This window comes from Falco biarmicus, chromosome 4, assembly GCF_023638135.1.
Source record: "Falco biarmicus isolate bFalBia1 chromosome 4, bFalBia1.pri, whole genome shotgun sequence".
Lineage (NCBI taxonomy): Eukaryota > Metazoa > Chordata > Aves > Falconiformes > Falconidae > Falco > Falco biarmicus.
Genome location: NC_079291.1, coordinates 12,894,654 through 12,914,540, shown reverse-complemented (window position 1 = coordinate 12,914,540; position 19,887 = coordinate 12,894,654). Strand labels below are relative to the sequence as shown.

At 39.5% G+C, this 19,887-nt stretch overlaps 1 protein-coding gene across 1 annotated transcript in view; it reads right to left on the bottom strand.

Moving 5' to 3' along the window:
* COL6A6 (collagen type VI alpha 6 chain) overlaps nt 1-19,887 on the bottom strand; it is a 43,492-nt gene that overhangs the window by 6,393 nt on the left and 17,212 nt on the right. Inside the window, 18 exon segments of the mRNA XM_056338660.1 lie at nt 1,152-1,639; nt 1,751-1,762; nt 2,318-2,354; nt 3,230-3,265; nt 5,550-5,612; nt 5,928-5,990; nt 6,121-6,156; nt 8,142-8,192; nt 8,606-8,668; nt 10,215-10,277; nt 10,721-10,783; nt 11,623-11,685; nt 15,737-15,772; nt 16,692-16,745; nt 17,861-17,926; nt 18,890-18,952; nt 19,198-19,251; nt 19,480-19,524. Of these exon segments, the coding sequence (XP_056194635.1) occupies nt 1,152-1,639; nt 1,751-1,762; nt 2,318-2,354; nt 3,230-3,265; nt 5,550-5,612; nt 5,928-5,990; nt 6,121-6,156; nt 8,142-8,192; nt 8,606-8,668; nt 10,215-10,277; nt 10,721-10,783; nt 11,623-11,685; nt 15,737-15,772; nt 16,692-16,745; nt 17,861-17,926; nt 18,890-18,952; nt 19,198-19,251; nt 19,480-19,524 (1,356 nt within the window).

Here is a 19,887-nt window from a genome sequence, read left to right as displayed (position 1 = left end):
GTGAGGCCGGTTGCCTTCCCATCAGTGTAACCATAAAAGAGAGCTGGACAGTGAATTTTTTGCCTTTCCCCCTGCTAAGCAGCCTTTAAAAATTTTTCTACTCTGGAAACTGATTTATGGAAAGTTGGCACCTTTGTAAATACCAGATGTCATCATATGCATTCAGATTCATAATCTGCTTATACTAAGTAAACAGAATACTGCTGCTTGCTCCTGTTCATCCTGTAGAGCAACCCAGTAAATAAACTCTAAACTTCCTTCTCATATGCCAGCAGAAATTTTTCATTCTGCTAAATTAACATTCAGCGAGCCAAACATGTGAATTGACTAATAGATATGAGGCTGCATGATAATAAATACAAAGATTAAAGGGCTGATTTGATGCTACTAGATCAGAACTTAGATGCCACATTTTGCACTTTCTGTCATGTGTATGTAAACATAGTTTCCTTCTACAAGGATAGTTTTGAAGAAACAGCAGCTAGATGGTATTTTATTTCCAAAAAAGTTAAAACTGAGCACAGATGATATAAAAATGAATTGAAAAGCAAGAGACCATGGAATCCATATTATGAAGCCTTAAAGAATCGTAGAATTGTTTTCCTTTGGTACCTGCTAAAATGGATTGCTTATTTCTGTTTACTATCTTTTTATATTAAGTCATATTCTAAGAGAAAAGTTGTTAATTTTCTCCTGTACTAGTGGCAATACAGCTATCAAAAGGGGCTTTGCTGAATTTAATTTTCTTTTGAAAAAAAAAAAAAATGGTGCACTTGAAGCCTTCTACTACTTTTTTTTCTAGAAACTAGGGCCAGTTTGTTAATTAAGTGGTTAGTACATGTCACAACACAGAAGAGAAATGGCATAGGTAACCAAATTAAATTAACACAATGTTATTGAAATTCTGTGATTTGGCCTAAAAGCACAAGTCATAAATAACTGATGTGCAGAAAGAGGTCAGATGGTGATCATTATGGTCAAGTGAATCACTGTTTCTCTGTTAAAACAGTAAGCTTTAATATACCACTTTCTAATAAGGGATTGGAGAGTTCCTGTAGAACTTACTGGCGTGAGAGAATGCTTTACTCAGATAATAGTAGATACCAAGCAAGCAGATGACTGACTCAATTTTCCATAGTCTATCTACTTACTGAGAAGGCATGTCTGACATTTGGCACTTCACTGAAGGCAATAACCACTGGAGTGATATCCAAGGCACTCAACTCAAGTACAGCTGTGCTGATGGCAACATCATCCTGCGATGGACCATGGGCAAAAAAGAGGGCAACTTTCCTTGTGAGGATGCCCTGACGAACACGTTTGAAGACATTTCTTGCAACAAATCTCATGGCTGCCCCAATATTACGTTTTCCAGTCGATCTTTCTAGCGGTATTCTCTGGACTGCTTGTAGCAGCAAGTGGCTTTTTTGGAATTCCGAGAATCGGATGAGGTAGCGCATATTTGTATTGAAAGAAACTATGGAGACACGAGCACCTGTTGGGCAATTGCTTTCACTAATCTTAATGGTTTTCAGCAATAACATAACAATGTTCCTCATTCTTTCAAATGCAGCTGGTGTAACATCTTCAGACATATCGAAGGCAAACACCACTTCAGTTGGATAAACTGGACATGTGTCTGTGTATTGAAATAAAAAATTTGTGTGAGCACCTTTCCACAACTCAAACACTGTTAGTTTTTTCTTCAAGTCTGTAAAAGACCAGACATGCAGAGGCCAGATGGGCTTACCTGATGAGCAAGCTGGAATGAAGAGATGGAGAGCAAATTTACTTTGTACTCATATTCAATTAAATACCAACATATTCACTTGCTTTCACAAAAAAGCCTGATCCAAAGCTCAAACAACTGACAGCATATGCCAGTGAGAGATGCCTCAAAAATAGTGCCATTTTACCGGATGAGAATTAAAAGAAATTGTTCCGGGTTCTGCTGAGCACACAAGTCTGAGAGAGAATGAACACACCAAACGTGGAGGGCAAGTAAAATACAAATACTGTCTTGTCTCAGAGAATTTCCCCAAAGGGGATTGGCACAATGCCAAAGAATTACTTTAATCTTAAATGAGGCAAAGAGACATTTGTTACAGGTTTTGTAATTAAGATAGGGAAAATGAGCAAAAAGCCTAAGTCTGTTTCATACACCTGCTGGAAACTCCTCACAGTTAACTACCAATCACCATCAAGCTGAACCCAGATACAAACTGCCTCTCTAAACGGTTTCCAACAGAGAATATTCTATTTAAGAAGAGTGAATAGGTGGAATCAGAGGTAAAAAACCATGCGGCTCCCTACTTACGGCAGTTTTTTCGTGTAAAATTCACAAGTTCACAAGGCTGCAGGAGCAAAACAAAAAATCAGTTAATGGCAAATCCCAGACTATCCCAGACTGGCAATCTTACTATTGCTTTGAGCTGAAGGTCATATCCCAGCTTCTGAGCTGACTCTCACTACGGTAAATCCAGAATCAGACATTCCAGTTTCTATTTCAGTGCTACGGGGGCTCTACCCCTGGTGTAGAAACTACAGGGGTTTTTTTAGACATGCTCTGTTGGCATTTAATCATGCTTTATGTAGCATTTATTAAGCAACCATTTGTTTATTCTTTTATTTTGTGTAATCATCTGATCCAGGAGACAGGCAAGAGCACTTTCATAGGAGAACAGGCATTTCAACAGCAACTCACACAGGAAGACAGAGGTCCATGAAGGAGGAGAGGACCCCATCTGGACATAGAACACATCTGCAATAGCATTGCCTGCAGGTAGGTATCCATGCAAGGGTTAGATGGAGCCTTTACTCAGCAGCGTTCATTTTACATGGGATTGGGATTCTGAAGAAATCCTGCCCTGCTATTCCCAGTGAAAATAGCTGCTGCTGAGGAAATGCCTTCCTTTACAAGAGGATGGAAAGTAACCATAAACCTGAGCTGGTGTGTAAACTGGTGTGAATGAAGAAACAGATAAAGGAATATTAACAGTCCCACAGTTTGTAAAAGTTTGGACTTGGTGTTAATCCGTATGAATAATTGTTTCTCATTCCTTCTTTATTTGCAGAACTGAAGAACTCACTGCACTGTGACAAGTATTTGAACAGCTGATTACCTGTTTTATAACAGCTAATTGTGCTCATTGCAGTCAGTGCTCATAAATAGAAGACTAAAACAGTTAATTTCATGCAGTAGGCGGTTAGCTCTAAGGTGATTACTTACCTGCATTAAAATGGTGCCCATTGGTCCCTTGGCACCCTGAAACAAACCAACACATGTCCAGAAAATCAGACCTTGATACCATATTTCCATCTATTACCCTGTAGCCCAAAGAAAATGCAGGCATACAGATGCAGGTGTCTCCCTGACAACCATTTGTGAATTTGAAATTTGAGGAGACATCAGTTACCAGCATGGATTCCTGTGAATCTATCCCAGAGTTGCAGACTACTTTTCAAAGCTCAGTCCATTTTCCTTAACATCTTTATAAACTTTCAACACTTGTTGCCCCTTAGGACCAGTATAATCCAGAATGAGATTTCTTTTCTAAACAGCAATTTCTGTGCTGTGGTTCAGTTATCTACACCTTACATCATTTTCAACATCTGGTGTGTAACAGGCTTGTCCTCTCCTCTTGCAGGGTACAATCTCCACAGTTCTAACTCAAGAGGTCCTGCAGACCATACATATATTACGACTGCTCGACCAGTAATAGCTTTGGCTTTGGCCACTAGCTTTGGCTACTCTGCACCCTTCTTGGGAGCTGTGGGCAAATGCCAGGATTCCAAGCACCTTTATTAAAAATAAAAGTATTGTTTAACCTTCATAATAGCAATAAAATACAGGGAAAAGAACTTTTCTTCAAGGAAGCTTGAGAGTTTTCATCATGTGTGCAATTCAGATGTGTAGCAACACTACTGAAATTTTTCCCTTACAGGATCTGCAGTGAGACGCACCATAAAAATCTGAACTCCACATCCCATAATCTTTACCTTAGTCTCTCTCTTTCGTAACACTACAATTTACCAGTATCATACACTTCCTTATGTCCCCAAATTACACCCAACTCCAGATTTCTTCCTTCCCCCTCCAGTTAACTTTCCATTCCTCCATTTCCTGCCTGAGCTACCTTCCTCATCCCCTTTGCTGTCTTGCTGCTAGCACCATCACAGCTATTCCATGCCTGTATCTTCTTATGTTTCCCAGCAGGTCCCAGTTCTTCTTTGGTACTATTCAGCAACAGTTAACTGTGAATTGCCTAAGGCCCAACGAATGGCACTTGCAGCAGCTTAAGGGTGGTGACTGAGCTGTGCAGACTTGACCCATATGGATAATCATGCCATCAGATTAGGAAGGATGGATAAAACAGGCCTGTTTTGGCTAGCCCTGCCTACTACCTGTACCTCTTCCTGCATGCTTATCTCTTCCACTCCCCACAGAGTTCCCACTTCCCCATTTCACTGATGCAGTGCTACTACAGCAATCCCACCAAGCCCAGACCTCCCAAGATCCACTCTCACTTCTCTAACTCAAGAGGAGGATCTTGAGCTTGAAATCTCCCTGAAGACTTCCTGGACCGTGGATTGGCAAGGCCAACAGCTATCTGGCTCATCAGCACACAAGGGCTGTCTATCTGCAATGTATGTGAGAGCCGAGCAGCAGGCAAGGCAATGCATTCCAGTTGGCACTCTTGGCTATTCTTGTGCCCAGCACCATACAATAAAGTGGGCCAGGTACATTCATTGACCAGCACAGCTTACTGACAAAAAAAAAAAAACAACACCCCCCCCAAAAAAAAACCCCATATTGTTTTCTAATTTGCATGTATGCCATGAGCCATGTTATACAGGTAAAGATACTGTTATCAATAACATTCCACATTCAAACTAAAGGAGCAAGCTTAAGAAAATTTAACAAGAAAACAACAGTAGAGATTGTTTCTGTTCACTACTGAGCTAATTTGCAGTACTGCTGCAAGATAAAGATAGAGACATCTTCCTAACTACAATGTTAGTCCTAAATCCTACTGAAATCCACAATCCTTTCCCCTGCTTAGATAGAGAATAAAAATTTTTGTTGTATAAAATGCAGATCACAGACACTAGAAAAGTACATCAAAACATCTATTTATATATAAGGATTAACAGCTTACAGTCAATTTAAGCTTTAAGTATGTGCCTGTAATTTCAAGTCTGCTTTTAAATGGCTGTTCTTTTTAAATGAAGAAATAAATTAGCTTTCAGCAGAACAATCCAGTTCTACATTTTAGCACTCTCTTCTTCTTTAATTAGATATTTACCCAGCCTACAGACAACACCAAATACTGCGGAAGAAATTCTGCCCTGCATTGTATCATTGCAGTTCCATTTCCAACTGCAGGTGCTCTTGTGCACATACATCCACAGGCAAGACATAACTCTATACAACTGCCAGGCTGATTAAGCATAGTTTACTCCATTAAACATTATTAAATATTCCATTAATCTAACATCAAGTTTAAAAGCAATCTAAGAGTCATTTTTTTAAAATAAAGATATATTACCATAGCTCCTGATGGCCCCTGGTCCCCTGGATCTCCCAGGGAACCTGGTGTGCCAGCATTACCCTAAAAAGAGAAACACAAGTTTTATTCTTTATAATTGCACACACAGGTGCAGAATTTCAGCAGAGAAAAAACTCTAATACTATTGTGAGTTGGACCCTGCATTCGCAAAAGATATACTACTACCCCTAAGAATTATTAGCAACTAACATCTCTAAAGATTTAGACCTGCATTCTCTCAAGACCACTTGCCCAGGATATGGCAATAAAAGATCGGAGTGGGAGACAATTTTAAAAAAATTTGGTGAGGAAGCACTTAAGATATAAGGGCTTTACTTCTAGAATTCTTCATAGAGTTAATAGATTTCTAATTCTTACTCTTCTACCCCTAACTCCTTTGGGTCCTTCAGCTCCTGGAATGCCTGGGTCTCCATCTTCTCCCTGAAAAATAATGAAATCCTTAACTTTTAAGAAAGGAGAAGAGAAGAGACCGAAAGACATATAACCACTTCCAAACAAGAATGATGTAAAACAAGACATAAAGAAAGCAAACATGCCCATTTAATCATACCTCCAGACCAGGATATCCTATGAATCCAGATTCTCCCTGCCAAAACAAAGAGCAAAGGCTTCATAAGAATCTAGAACTTTGTGATCTGCTAAGTGTTTGATGTCTTTAAAGCAAAAACAATTTCAAAATTATTCTCAGCATTCCATCCCAATCAAGTAACAGTGGCTACTACTATGGTCTCAAATGACACCATTATAGATTAACACCTTGTTCATCTAAAGGAAGACCATTTTACAAATTTCCAACAACTTCTGAAATTTCAAGAGTATTCCATTTCTCAAATAAGTGTTTTACAAAAACTTATTTGTTTTCTAATGACATATAGTGGAATTCATGTTCAGCAATTGTAACATTCAGAACTCAGTGTTTGAACGCAGTTTCAAAATGCTGTACCCTCCATACTGAACAGTGATACCATAATATTTTGTTGGTGTATTAGAAGTCACTTCATCAACTGTTTTCAGTTACTTCAGGTTTTGGTGTGTTCTTTGCTCACATACAAGAAATATGGAAACTCTCACAAAGACCAATCAGAATTGAAGTGCATCTTTCCTTGACAACTATCAGAATTCACACTACTTATGTCCTTGTTTTAGAAGTTCCCTCCATGAAACTGGACACGCTTGCCAAACATCATATGACTTTATCATACAATTTCCAGAAAATTACATACACATAGGCCCCACATTACACCTAAGAAAGTGTAACATGACTGTGAACCTTCATAACTAATAGCAGCCTTAAGTAAAACCTATATTAAAGGCTGTTCTCTCAGCTGTCAGGGGAAACCAACTCTTCCCGGACCACTATTCTGGGGTGAACTGGGTTTTTTTTTGTTTGGTTTTATTAATATTTTTAATTCAAGTCCTGACAAACCTCGGGCAGACATGTCATTGTATAAGAAGGGTTTTAAGTCAATCCTTTAACACAACGAATAATGACAAGAAGATTTAGCAGAAACTTTTTTCCTCATTTCTTGTAACAAAGAGGATTTTCCCTAAAATGAACATATGGGAGATTCCAAGAGATTAAAACAACTAGTCTTGCATATAACGTATGTGTAACCTGTGAAACTCTCCATCAAAGGAAAGTGTTGGGGCTAAGAAGGTAAGAAAGAGATTAGATAGTAAGAAACATCAAAAGCCATTTTAATAAAAAGCTATTTTAGAAAAGGGAGTACATCAGTTGGAGAGACTCCTGGGAAGCTTTTCATATCTTTTCTGCAGCATTCTGCTTCTCCCACAAAAAGTGAGAGTGAAACAGATTGGCCTCCAGTGAGATCCATTGGACCACTTCTGTTTCACAAGCAATTGGAAAGAATTAGTACTGTAACAATACACAAACTCTTTGAAGGGCGGACTGCAGCTGTTTCCAACATCCTGACCACTCTGCTCATAGACTGACCCATTGGTGCCATGATTGTGACCATATCCTTTCCGCATACTTTTTATTTTAGCTGGATTCTTGTGTGTTTTTAGAGAAGCAGGCATTTCACTACTATTTTTTGCAGGGCTGTGAAGGGAATGATAAGAATTTCTAAATATGTAACAATCCAGATGTGAATCCTCAGATCTTACTGCTGGCTATAGAAGCACAAGGAAGAATATTTCACATTAAAACAATGAGGATGTTTGGAGAGTATCACCCTCACCTTGGTAGTCCAGGAATCCCTCCTCTGAAAGAAAAAATAAAGGCTGGCCCAGCAATACTTGCAGCAAAAGTGGCTAGTCAAGCAGACTGAACTGGGGGAGAAAGCACTGTGTACTCCAAGAAATACAATCCTCCATATCCATATAAACACATACACACATAAAGGGAAAGAATAAGACAGAGTGGTTCTCAAAAGAATATCCTATTGAAGAATTTATCACAAGAATGGTTATGGGAAGCCTGAGCCTCTTCCTGAACCTCAGAAATGCACTGTGGCCATGTCTTGCATTTCTTTTAAATTGATATGGATGGTCATGTTTTATTTGATGCTGCAGAACGGAGACGGAGACACCCTGACTCTAAGCACTCACCTTTGCTCCTTTGCTTCCTTCAGAACCATAGGCATCTCTGCCACCCTTGCCCTGCATAGGTTGAATATACCACAAGTTAGTTTTTAGTAGAGGATTTAGATCTACATCCAATTCCATTTCAGAATAAAGACATCACATTACAATGAGTCGCTCAGCCTGTTAAGACTGGTGAAGTAGGGCAAGCTATCACAACACAGTCTAAAAACAGTAGAAAATGGTGGAAAAATCTGTAGAGAAAAAGCAAGGATTAAGGCCACAGTTCCTTTCCACTGCGTGCCCTACCTCTAGCATATTCTGAAAGAAAGCGAGGGAAAGATAATCTCTCTAGCCCTAAGTAATCTGGTGTCCATAAGGAAACTGAACACCAAATGTGAAATAGAGAAAATAGAAGGGAATGAACTATACTGATTCAGCTGGATGCATATTAAACCACAGGGGCCCTGAGCTAGGGCAGACAGACTCACAGGCATGCCTCTCAGTCCAGCTGGTCCCACTGGGCCCTTCACTCCAGGGTCACCAGGTTCACCCTGTTATAATTGAAACATAAAAGGTAGTAGTTTGGCTCATTGAGGAGAATTCTTCTTTCTGAAGTGTAAACTTGTCTGCTAGACTGAAGTGTGCTTATACATTTTATAGACTACTTAATGCTGGTTGAAAGCATTCCATTACACACCACGTTTCATGGAAGGCTCCTTGCAGCGGAACTGGAAAGTACTTGGCAAATCAGAATATGCTAGGCATTCATACAGCTAAACCCCAAAGGCCTTTGTTCAGTAAAACTCCCATTGTTATACAGAATTATCAGTGAAAAGAGTGTTTTCTGGAAAAATTTATATTAATGGTAGCAGGACATAGCCTGGAATTCTACCAGCCTGAAGCATCTGTTGATAGACGATATTTCTCAGGCAGGCTGTTCAGACCTCTTACATGTTTTCTTTTCTTCAGTTTCTTTTTTTTGGTTTTCACTTTCTTAATGAACTTTCTTCTAATAAGAACCCCATCACAAAACCAGACTGAGAAAAAGGAATGATGGATTAAATTCCTGTGACTCTTCCCAATTTTTGCCACTTGTTTCACTGTATGTTTTCACACAGAGACTCTTTTCATAGTAGTGCTCTGACCTCCTGATACCTCTCTGTCACTGGATGTCATATACTGAAGGTAGTAACCCTTTCAAAGAGACTGAAAGGCTTAGCTAGCTGGTATTACTTATGCCTTTTAGATTGAAAGATGCAACAACACCTAAAATGAGTTATGTTTATTAAAGTAATTCTCCCGTATCAACACACATCAATGAAAGTAAGGGATAACATTGATTGTAAGTGAACCATAAAGTGGGCCACCTATTGCTATAAGCCTTTCTGTTTAACTCCACGTTCATTCAGTTCTCAACATATTAATTCCTGTATAAGACATTGTAACAGTCAAGGTTGCTTGAACTTGTTAGGAATCTTTAGAACAAAAAGGTTAAAATAAGCAGCTATGCTTCATTGAGCTGGGAAGTTGGACATTAGGAAAAGGTTCTTCACTGAAAGGGTGGTCTGTCACTGGAGCAGGGTCCCCAGGGAAGTGGTCATGGCACTGAGCCTGTCAGAGTTCAAGGAGTGTCTGAACAATGCTCTTAGCCAAATTATTTAGTTTTAGGTAGTCCTGCAAGGAGCAGGGAGTTGGAATTGATGATCCTCATGGGTCCCTTCCAACTTGAGATATTCTATGATTAACTGGTATGCATTTTCAATATATTGGACAGATTCTAGGAATCATAAGACAAGCTCAAGGGCCAGCACTGCTTTATCCCTACTACATTTTATGAGAAGCCAAGCCCCACTGAGAACCACACCCAGCAATTAGAACAGCGGTCATGGCAACACTGAAAAGTATAGTTCTGACACCTGTAAGATTACCTTTAACACATCACTTGCCTTCCTATGCAATCTAAAATTGACTATAAAACTTAAGATTCTTCACATGTTCCGTAAGAACAACACAAGTGTTAGTCCATGCTTCTTCAGTCAGATTCTTGAATGAAAGATACTGTTAGACTGCTGCAATTAGTATCTTAAAAATTCTTACCTTTGGTCCTCTTGCACCTAACTTCCCAACAGAGCCAGGTGAACCTGGGGCACCCAGACTAGCCTGTAATTATAAGTATCAGTTAAAAGGTGCACAATGAAGAAATCAACAGCTCATTTGCCCTGAACCACAGCACTGTACCGCTACATTTATACATACTGCAAGCCATGCTGTTAGTCCTGATACTATAGAACTGAGAGTGGCATCTAGAGCTAAGGCTTTTCAGTGCAATCACACAAAACCTTGGTAACACTTAAGATCCCCTCCTATTCACCCATCTAAACTTATTTTCAAGGCTGTTATTTTATCATACGGGGCTGCAAATCAGTTTCCTTATACTATACTGTAAATATATATATATATCTCTATATATCTCCTTATACTATACTATACTGAAAAATCCTCAGTTTCTTCAAGTTTTAAAAAAACTCTTTATAAGAATAATATCAACAGCAAGAATGAAAAGTCCTAACGCATACAGCAGAAAAATATTATTTAAAGCTAACCAGAGGTCCTGGCACGCCTTGTGGTCCTGGAGGTCCTTTGATCCCTTCTAGTCCTCTTGGGCCCTGATGTAAAAAAGCCATTGAAAAAAGTCAATTCAATGTTGATAGCCTTTCAGTGAAGATTAGATTGCTGCAATAACCAGAATCCAAATGCCTGTTTCACAAGCCTTAATGCATGTGTGAAACTTCTGGCTGTTTGGTTGTAAGGATTTGCCTGTGTGAAGCAGCTCAGAAAGTCACTGCCTGAGGGCCGCATTCAGAGAGCCGCTGCAGCATCTAGGATACCAAGGAAGTCATAAGCAACCCACTATCAACTAGGCACACTTTCTCCAGATGCCTGTATCTTAAAACTTAAAGTTAAGAGTATGTTTAGAGCATCTAAGAGCATTTTTAAACCGGAAGGTGCTGTAAGCAGCCTATCACTATAATTGTCTTCAAAATTACTCCAACAAGCAAATTTTTAAAACACAAATCTTTCCTCACTGGTTTTGCCAATCAGTATATAATTTTCATCATTTTAATGCACCCTGGAAATACAGTACCTTCAAGAATGCAATAGATTTTCCATACTTCTTGCTAACAATTTCCAATTAATTCAGTTTGAAGATATCTGACTGGTAATATCCCATAAGCTAGAGAGGTGTTGGTTAAATTACTCATTTCTGCTATTCACTTTCCTTTTTTTCATTTCCTTTTTTTCATTTCACTAGAAGATGCACCCACTTAAAGCAAAAGAGAAAATTGCCACATTTAATTCCTCAGGGTTACAGAGGAGAATTTCCAAGAAAGAATGTTATTCATAACATTCATTACTTGAAGTAAACAAAACATTCCAAAAGAAAAACAAAAGATCAAGACTGACACAGCAAACACCCTGACTATTGAGAAGTTCTTTTAGTTACCTGTGGTCCTGGAAGACCAGAGTCTCCCGGGTAACCTATTTCTCCCAGATCTCCTTTCTCACCCTGCCAGAACAAAAAGAAAAAACCCTGAACAACCAAACCAAATTAGCACCTATCATATGTACATCACAAGGTAACCATTTTGTATCTATAGAGTATCAGTTGAATGTTTTTCAATGCTCCCAAACAGCTTTCATGCACCTTCTAATTCCTGTTGAAAACTCAATTAAAAAGCAAGAGTTGAGTAGCTTCTTTTGTTGTTCAGGGTGTGCAATGACTATAAAAGCTGCAGTGCAAGAGGTCAGTTCCATCTGCTTTGCATTTTTCCAAGTGCATTTTACACCACAGTCTAAGCAATTTTCCTGTATTACTTTTGTCGTCCACTGTAGAGATTACGAGAAGTCAAGAAGTCCCACAAGGGCAGATCCTCTTCAGCCTTATCCATGGAGAACTACTCTGACAGAGAACCATGACTTCATGCACCATGGAACCATAACTAAATAGGTATACTCATATTCTTTCAAGTTACACTGATCCCTGTAAGTAGCCAAAGCATGATGCTTTCACCTTACTGGCGGATAGTATCAAAATCTTCCAGTCTATTCCTATTTGCGATATCCCAGACATTAAAAACTCTGGATTCTCAAAGTGAAATCCAGATCGGGATTTCAGAAACCAGGTGGGGCAGAGGTTTCAGCACAAGGCCTACCTGTGTATTGGATGAGGCTGGGATGTGACTGGACTGTAGTTTGGTGAACTTGCAGGACTCTCACTTCTGACTGTCATTTCCCAGTGAAAAATTAAACTGAATCATCTTAAATGTAAAAAAAATCTGTGTTACCTGGCTGCTGCACATGGGAGGACAGTAATAAAGGTATACCAAAACTCTGCTCCTCTCAATAGCAGAGGGACAGGAAGCCCAGAAATGAGAGTCAAATCAAACACTGTGCTGCTGAAGAAATATTACTGCCATTAAAGACACTCCACCCCTCACAGCAGTCTTTTTCCTTTGCTGAAACATATGTTCTATATTGCGGCATCATGGCTATGCTCACTGTTATTTATTAACATTTTACACTTGGCCTTCAGTTTAAAAAACTGTTGCTGTTGCAGAAAAAGCATTCAATCCGTGCAGGTTTTATGAAAAATCATGCACCTTTTACCAAATTAAGAACACAACAAGGACTTCAATTCACATACTGCATCCACAATTAGAAACATGAGAAACGTATCAAATCTATGAAACTCTGCAAACTATTAACAGGTGTCCTCTAATAGTATGTGCTGAACACTTTCAGATTGTGAACTTTGACAAAGGAAACAGGGCTTTGGCAGAGACTTTGAAACAATTGCTCCTTGAGGACTGAAACAAAGAGGGCATGCACTTCATCTTGTCTCCTCTTTGATACTAGGACTGCATCGGAATTACATGAGTCTGACTTGGAAAGATCATAGAATTACAGAATGGTTTGGGTTGGAAGGGACCTTAAAGATTACCTAGTTCTAACACCCCTGCCATGGGCAAAGACACTTCCAGTAGATCAGGTTGCTCAAAGCTCCATCTAACCCAGCCCTGAACATTTCCAGGGATGGGGCATCCACAATTTCTCTGAGCAACCTGTTCCAGTGTCTCACCACCCTCACAGTCAAGAATTTCTTCCCTCTATCTAACCTAAATCTACCCTCTTTCAGCTTCAAACCATTACCTCTTGTCCTACTGCTACATGCCTTTGTAAAACGTCCCTCAGCTTTCTTGTAGGCCCCTCTAGGTACTGGAAGGCTGCTAAAAGGTCTCCCCAGAGCCTTCTCTTCTCCAGGTTGAAAAACCTCACCTCTGTCAGCCTGTCTTCATAGGAGAGGTGCTCCAGCCCTCTGATCATCTTTGTGGCCCTCCTCTAAGTTTGTTCCAACAGGTCCATGTTCTTATGTTGTGGGGCCCAGAACTGAACGCAGTAATCCAGGTGGGGTCTCATGAGAGTGAAGTAGAGGGGGAGAAGCAACCCCCTCAACCTGCTGGCCATGCTTCTTTTGATGCAGCCCAGGACATGGTTGGTTTTCTGGGTGGCAAACGCATATTGCTGGGCCATGTTCAGCTTCTCATCCACCAACACTCCAAAGCCTTTCTCCTCAGGGCTGCTCTCAATCCATTCTCTGCCCAGTATGTATTTGTGCTTGAGATTGCTCTGACCCACATGGAAGACCTTGCATTTAGCCTTGTTGAACTTCATGAGGTTTGCACAGGCCCACCTCTCAAGCCTGTCAAGATCCCTCTGGATGGCATCCCTTCCTTCCAGCATGTCAACCACCCACGCAGCTTGGTGTCGTTGGCAGACTTGCTGAGGGTGCATGCAATCCCAGTATGGACCCCTGAGGAAATCATTGGTCTCCACCTGGACAATGAGCCATTTACCACAACTTTTTGAATGTGACCATCCAGCCAATTCCTTATCCACCAAGTGGTCCATCCACCAAATCCATGTCTCTCCAGTTTAGAGACACAGATGTCACACAGGACAGCACTAAATGCTTTACACAAGTCCAGGCAGACGATATCATTTGCTCTTTCCTCACCCATCAACACTGGTAATCCCATCATAGAAGGTCACCGAATTTGCCAGGTACAATTTGCCCTTAGTGAAGCCATGTCAGCTGATGGGATAAACCTGGTCTGAATTTTGCCCTGACCATGCCTGTGAGTGAAGAGTTGCATAGAACAATCACTACTCAAAACGTTGCTCTGCACATTTATTCAGAAGCTTCAACTCTCCCCGTTCCCCAGACTCCAACACTGGGCAGGACTTCAAGACATACTCCATCATACAGATACTGACAGTGTCATACACAAAATTGTAATGTTTCCCTGGGTTTATATGCACTAACATAAAGGGAAAATGCTATACTAAGCCACATACCATCTTACTTATCTGTGTTAGCAACCCTGCAGAGAGACTGGGTCAGACATGAACCACTTGTACTAATCAATGTGTTTCCTGAAATGATCATATAAACTATACTCAAGAAAGCAAGCAATAGGATAGAGATAAGGGGTGTATCCTGCAAGCAGATGTATGGGAGTCATGGTTTCATATGTTCTTATAGACTCCTGCCAGGCTGACAGACAGACAAAGGAAAATGTTTATGAGAGAGAGAGGGGGTGTGGGTGTGGGTATGTGTGTGAAATAAAGGAAGGAAATCTGAGTCTTCTCAGGTTCCTAGAATTTAACTTTTACTTGCACTAATCCACTCTTGAATGTACCTGCTTTTAGATTTGCTTTGATAACTATTTTGTAGTTTATACCCTGCGACAAACAAGCTTCCTTTGCCAAGAACATTATTTAAAACTTCATTTCATTTAAGAGAATGGTATTGATGTCTTTACCAATTAGATGTCAGGAAGGTTTCCTTTCATTGTGGCTCCATGGGGTATAAAGGCTAGGAAAACCAGGGCTATCACCTAACATGAGAGAATTTTCTATCAGAGGATCTTTCTGGAATGATGAGTCAGCATGCATTGGTGTTGGCCTACTCCTTACATCATATACAAGCATTCAAACTACACTGTATTCCCCTAGGTAATTACTTTGGAAATTAAATTGTTTTCAAAATCTTGATTCTTGTGTATGCTTTGAGCCAATATGCAAAGCTGCAGCTAACACTCTGTTACGTTTGTGGTTTAGCCAAGCACCATTTAGAACTTACCTTATTTTTGTCTCTGCTGCATATGTGCCATGCATGTATCTCTGTGCATGCAGCAAAGGAATTAAAAACTGTGAGACTTCTGGCCTTATGTTTCAGGAATGCAGCTTGACTACTCATTCCCATCACCTTTAGTGACAGTTTCTTCTCTGTTTGCATTCCCACATTTGCCTTAATAATAAAAGTAACTGTCTTTTTACTTCAATGGAAGCTGCTTTCCAATTCTAAATCATTCAAGTCAGGAAGGCCTCTGGTACATCCACCTGAGATCCAAGGGTTGCCTTGGCTTGAAATAGACTTCTGATTGTTAAACACTTGTGTCTTGGATCACACAGAAATTTCTCCCGTAAAAGGAGCAAATGCTCAGGCTGAACATGTAGCTGCATATAGATAGGAAGCGGTAGGGTTACCCACTCACCTTTATACCTGGAGGGCCTCTTCGACCTGTTGCACCCTAGGAAAGAATGGCATGAGAAATTAGATCCAGAACATTGAGCAATATGTGAAACAGCATCTTATAATAAAACACATTATACATACAATCAAATCAAATACAGCTTACAGAAAGCAGAGATTGTTTCCAAAGAAAGGTTTAGAGTAAAAATGAGAGAAAAGTGGACTTGGGATAGAAATTCTTACACAAGTAAGCTTTATCAGGAAAAAAGGCTTTAGACCGACCCTTAGTGACTGCAGAGGGAAGGCATCTCAACAAGGTTCCGGAAAACACTTTCCCAGTCAGCTGGCCCTTGGCAAAAATAGAGAGAACAAGACCCCTCTTTCTCTGAGCTAAGAGGTCTGCACCCTGTCCCACTGCACACTGCTCAGTATGACTTGTGAATGCTACTGTTAAATATCACATCACTGGAGGCCTTTAGGATGTTTCTGCAGCCTGACTGAGGAGGGATCATAATTCCAAATTTTGGCATCAGGCACATTTCTGACAGACTAGAAGAGGTGCCTTCAAGAGTTCCAGTCTCCAGTGGACTAAAAAGAGCAGTCACAGGGAGGAAAAAGGGATAGATTAATCTATGGTGAAATTATGAAGCAATTAAGGCTCATAGAAAAGGTTGCATTGAGTTTAAGGCTTGTGACTTCACATGAATCAGAACTAAAATTAACAGGACAGCAAAGTCCGGATTTAAAAAAAAAAAAAAAAACAACACAAAACAACACAACCACATTGCAATACACATAAGCTACTAAATTTGAAGCCAAATATGTTTCACTATGAAAACTTTAGAAGATTTTTGTTCCCTCTCATTGCAGGAGTTCTAAGTGTGGGTAAAAAGAAGAGAAAAGTTGGGTTTTCTCAATGGGAACCCCATTCTATCTTTTATCAATTACTTCCACCCTGTACTGATTACTCTTCTTACATCAGGGCCAGCATCACCCTGCTCTCCTTCAAGTCCATGTGGTCCTGGGTCTCCCTGAAAAACAAAGTAACGAACAAGCTCTTTAAATACTCTCTTTCTCTTGTACTTACACATTCTTCTTTATACTTTCCTTCTTTGTTTCTTCTCCTAAGTAATTTCATTGCAATCAGTTGTATCATGCTAAATGCTGATTCCTGTTCCCTGCAAATCATTTACAATCAAAAATTATAAACCAGAGAGATCATGCTCACTTTGGATTTCCAATCCATCAGTTACTAACAGCTGATACTTGGTCAAGGATTTTGTGAAATCATTTTTGTTAACTTCAGCTTTTCAGTCAGACTTCTTAAGATGAGAAAGTTTGATGAGGTTTGTTTCCAAAAAATCATCAAAACACAATTATTCCAAAAAGTGACCCTCACAGTTTTTATACGGCTTTCAGCACACTCTACATAGACATATATGCACACACGTCTGAACATGTGCACACAACCCTACTTGTTCAGAGAGAATAAAATTTCTGAAATGGTTCATTTTTCTCACATGTTGCTAGTTCTCTCCCTCTTAAGCTTTCATCCACCATCACTTATATACTACTGTCCAACTACTTATCATCTTTGCTTATTCCTTCCAAACAAAGTGAGGTGGTTAAATGGGTGGTGCTTTTCTGTTATGTTTCTTTTCTTGCAGTATTGCTCAAACACCTCTTAAGAATTCAGATGTCACTATATAAGCGCATATCCCAGCTCTTATCCTATATTCTAGATACAGATCAAAATGGAGTTTGTCCACCACCCTCAGGAAATAGCAGTTCCATAGTGAAATGAGTACACCTGTTGATACTCCATGCATGTTTTCCAGCATGGCTTTTAATAGTATCCTTACAACCCGTTACTAGAAGCCTCTCAAACTGGTGATGTAAATCTGTGGTAGAATAACGTATTTATACTAAAACCATCTTAGCTCTATATTATGAAAATCTTTCCATAGTCTTTGTTAAGCTTTTCATATTTTTTTTTCAGTATCAAGCACTTCTCAAAGCTTTCTGTGTTGCAGACATAAACTAAACGTAAAATACAAAAGAAAAGAGCTGCTTAAGTCACTGGACAGCCAATAGAACTTAGCAATTATGCATATCCTCTCTCCTTAATATAAAATTACTTGTTTACCTGCTGTGCTGGGTTTCCCTTTTCACCCTTAGGACCAGGAACATTATTGCTAATCCCAGGATCTCCCTGGAAGAGTTAAACAGAAAGCTCAGCATTTTCAGTGACACCAGCTCTATTACACTGATTACAGAGGCAGAATATGGAAATAGGATCGAAGAGATTTGTCATTGCAGCCAACAAGAAATGCAAAGGCTATTTTAAATGAAGATGCTTGTAAAAACACTATATAGGAAATTCTGCAAATCCACAAGTTTCTTTCACAAAGAGATGAGAAGAAATATTACTAGTGGGCAACAAAATAAACCCTGAAAATGTGAAGCTGTTCTGGCTGTTTGGGTGTAGTTAACTGAGTTAAGATCATAGCTAGCTAGTGAGTTTCAGATGGAGTTACACTAGAATGGAGGTCCATTTAGTCACAGGTGAAATCCAGATCTCTCAAAGAGGCAAGTTACCATGACACCTGATTTTATATCTTTTTTTATAAGCATTAGGAGACAGGAGTCAACACTATATCTGACTGTTTAGAACAAAGGCCTTTGAAATATGTGTGAGAAGACTTAAAGCTGTGATATGAGAAGCGTGGTGTCTGCACTGAAATTTCCATCCTCAAGGACTACATTTATATAGGGCTCCAGAGCATGCGAGGAAAAAAATGTCAGCATGAGGAAGTAACTTGCCTTTGCATCATTACAAATTGCTAACCAAGAGTCAGTGCAAAGGATTTTCAAGGACTAAGTAGCTCCAAAAGGAGTTACACTGCCCAAAACCAAATAAATAAATAAAACAAAAATGCAAGGAACAAGGAGACCTGAAGCTTAAACATCTGCTTCCGAACAGCATATCAAAACACATCAGCCCATCTGCATCTAAATAATTCAGGACTTCTGGAATATGCCATACATCTTTGCAGAACATTGCACCATCTAGGATTGTGAAAAAATCTTCAGATCACATATATTTCAGGCAGCTCCATCACAAAATCCAGGCATAAATCAGTGCAACCTAACAAGAAGGAAGGATTACACTTACATGATCTCCTCTTAGACCAGATTCTCCTCGTTCACCTGGTTCTCCTCTTGGGCCTTTTCTGCCCTAAATTCATAAAAAGAGCACAACAATTTGGGTACAGACAGAAATAATATCTGTGGTAGAGGAAGGCCAAGTAAAAGAACACAGATCTGTTTTAAGTCCACGGAGCTACACTGATTTACAGTAGGAGACACATGATACTAGAAAACAGGCAGCTATTAAAAACAACTTACAGGGATTACAGATAGCATTAGACTTTTGAAAGATGTTGCCATAAAATCTAAACATTGCTATAAAGGATGTTTCACCCATTTTCCTGCGCTGCCTTTCTCTCCAGAAGGTCCAGGAAGACCATGTTCTCCCTAGACTCACAAAGGGGGAAAAAAGAAGAAAAAAATTAATGGTTGCTCTTTCTGACAAACGTGGTTTCTGAATTTTGTCTGGCAGAACCCAGCTTCAATCAGATATGCAACTTTAAACAACAGAATTTCTGTTCAGGTTTAAAGCCCATTCAAAGGTGCAAAAAGCTATACTTTTGAACCCTGAGGTAGGTCTCCTTAATTGCACTGCACATTTAAAGCAATGATTACCCGCTCTCCATCAGTGCCATCAGATCCACTCTCACCATGTTCACCCTGTAGCAGTAAGCAAAAAAAACCCTATTAGCATTAGTCCACTGGCCTCATTGAGCAAGAGAAGTATTCAACTTACTTTTGGAAACTTGAATAAGAATACTGGTTTTCAATGGCTAGCAAGAATAATAATTATAAATAGGAATTAATAATTCAGATTTTAAATGAATTATTATCTTTTAAAACAATTCATAGTTAAGAATACTTCATAAGAACAATGGTTATTAAAATTATAGATCTTCATCAGGATTTAAATTCTGCTTTTCCATCTGTTAGTTTTCAAATCTTTTTCCCACCTGCAGCACCTTCAAAATATGGATATATTCCAAAATACAACTACTAGTATCTGATCTAGCATGCTGATAA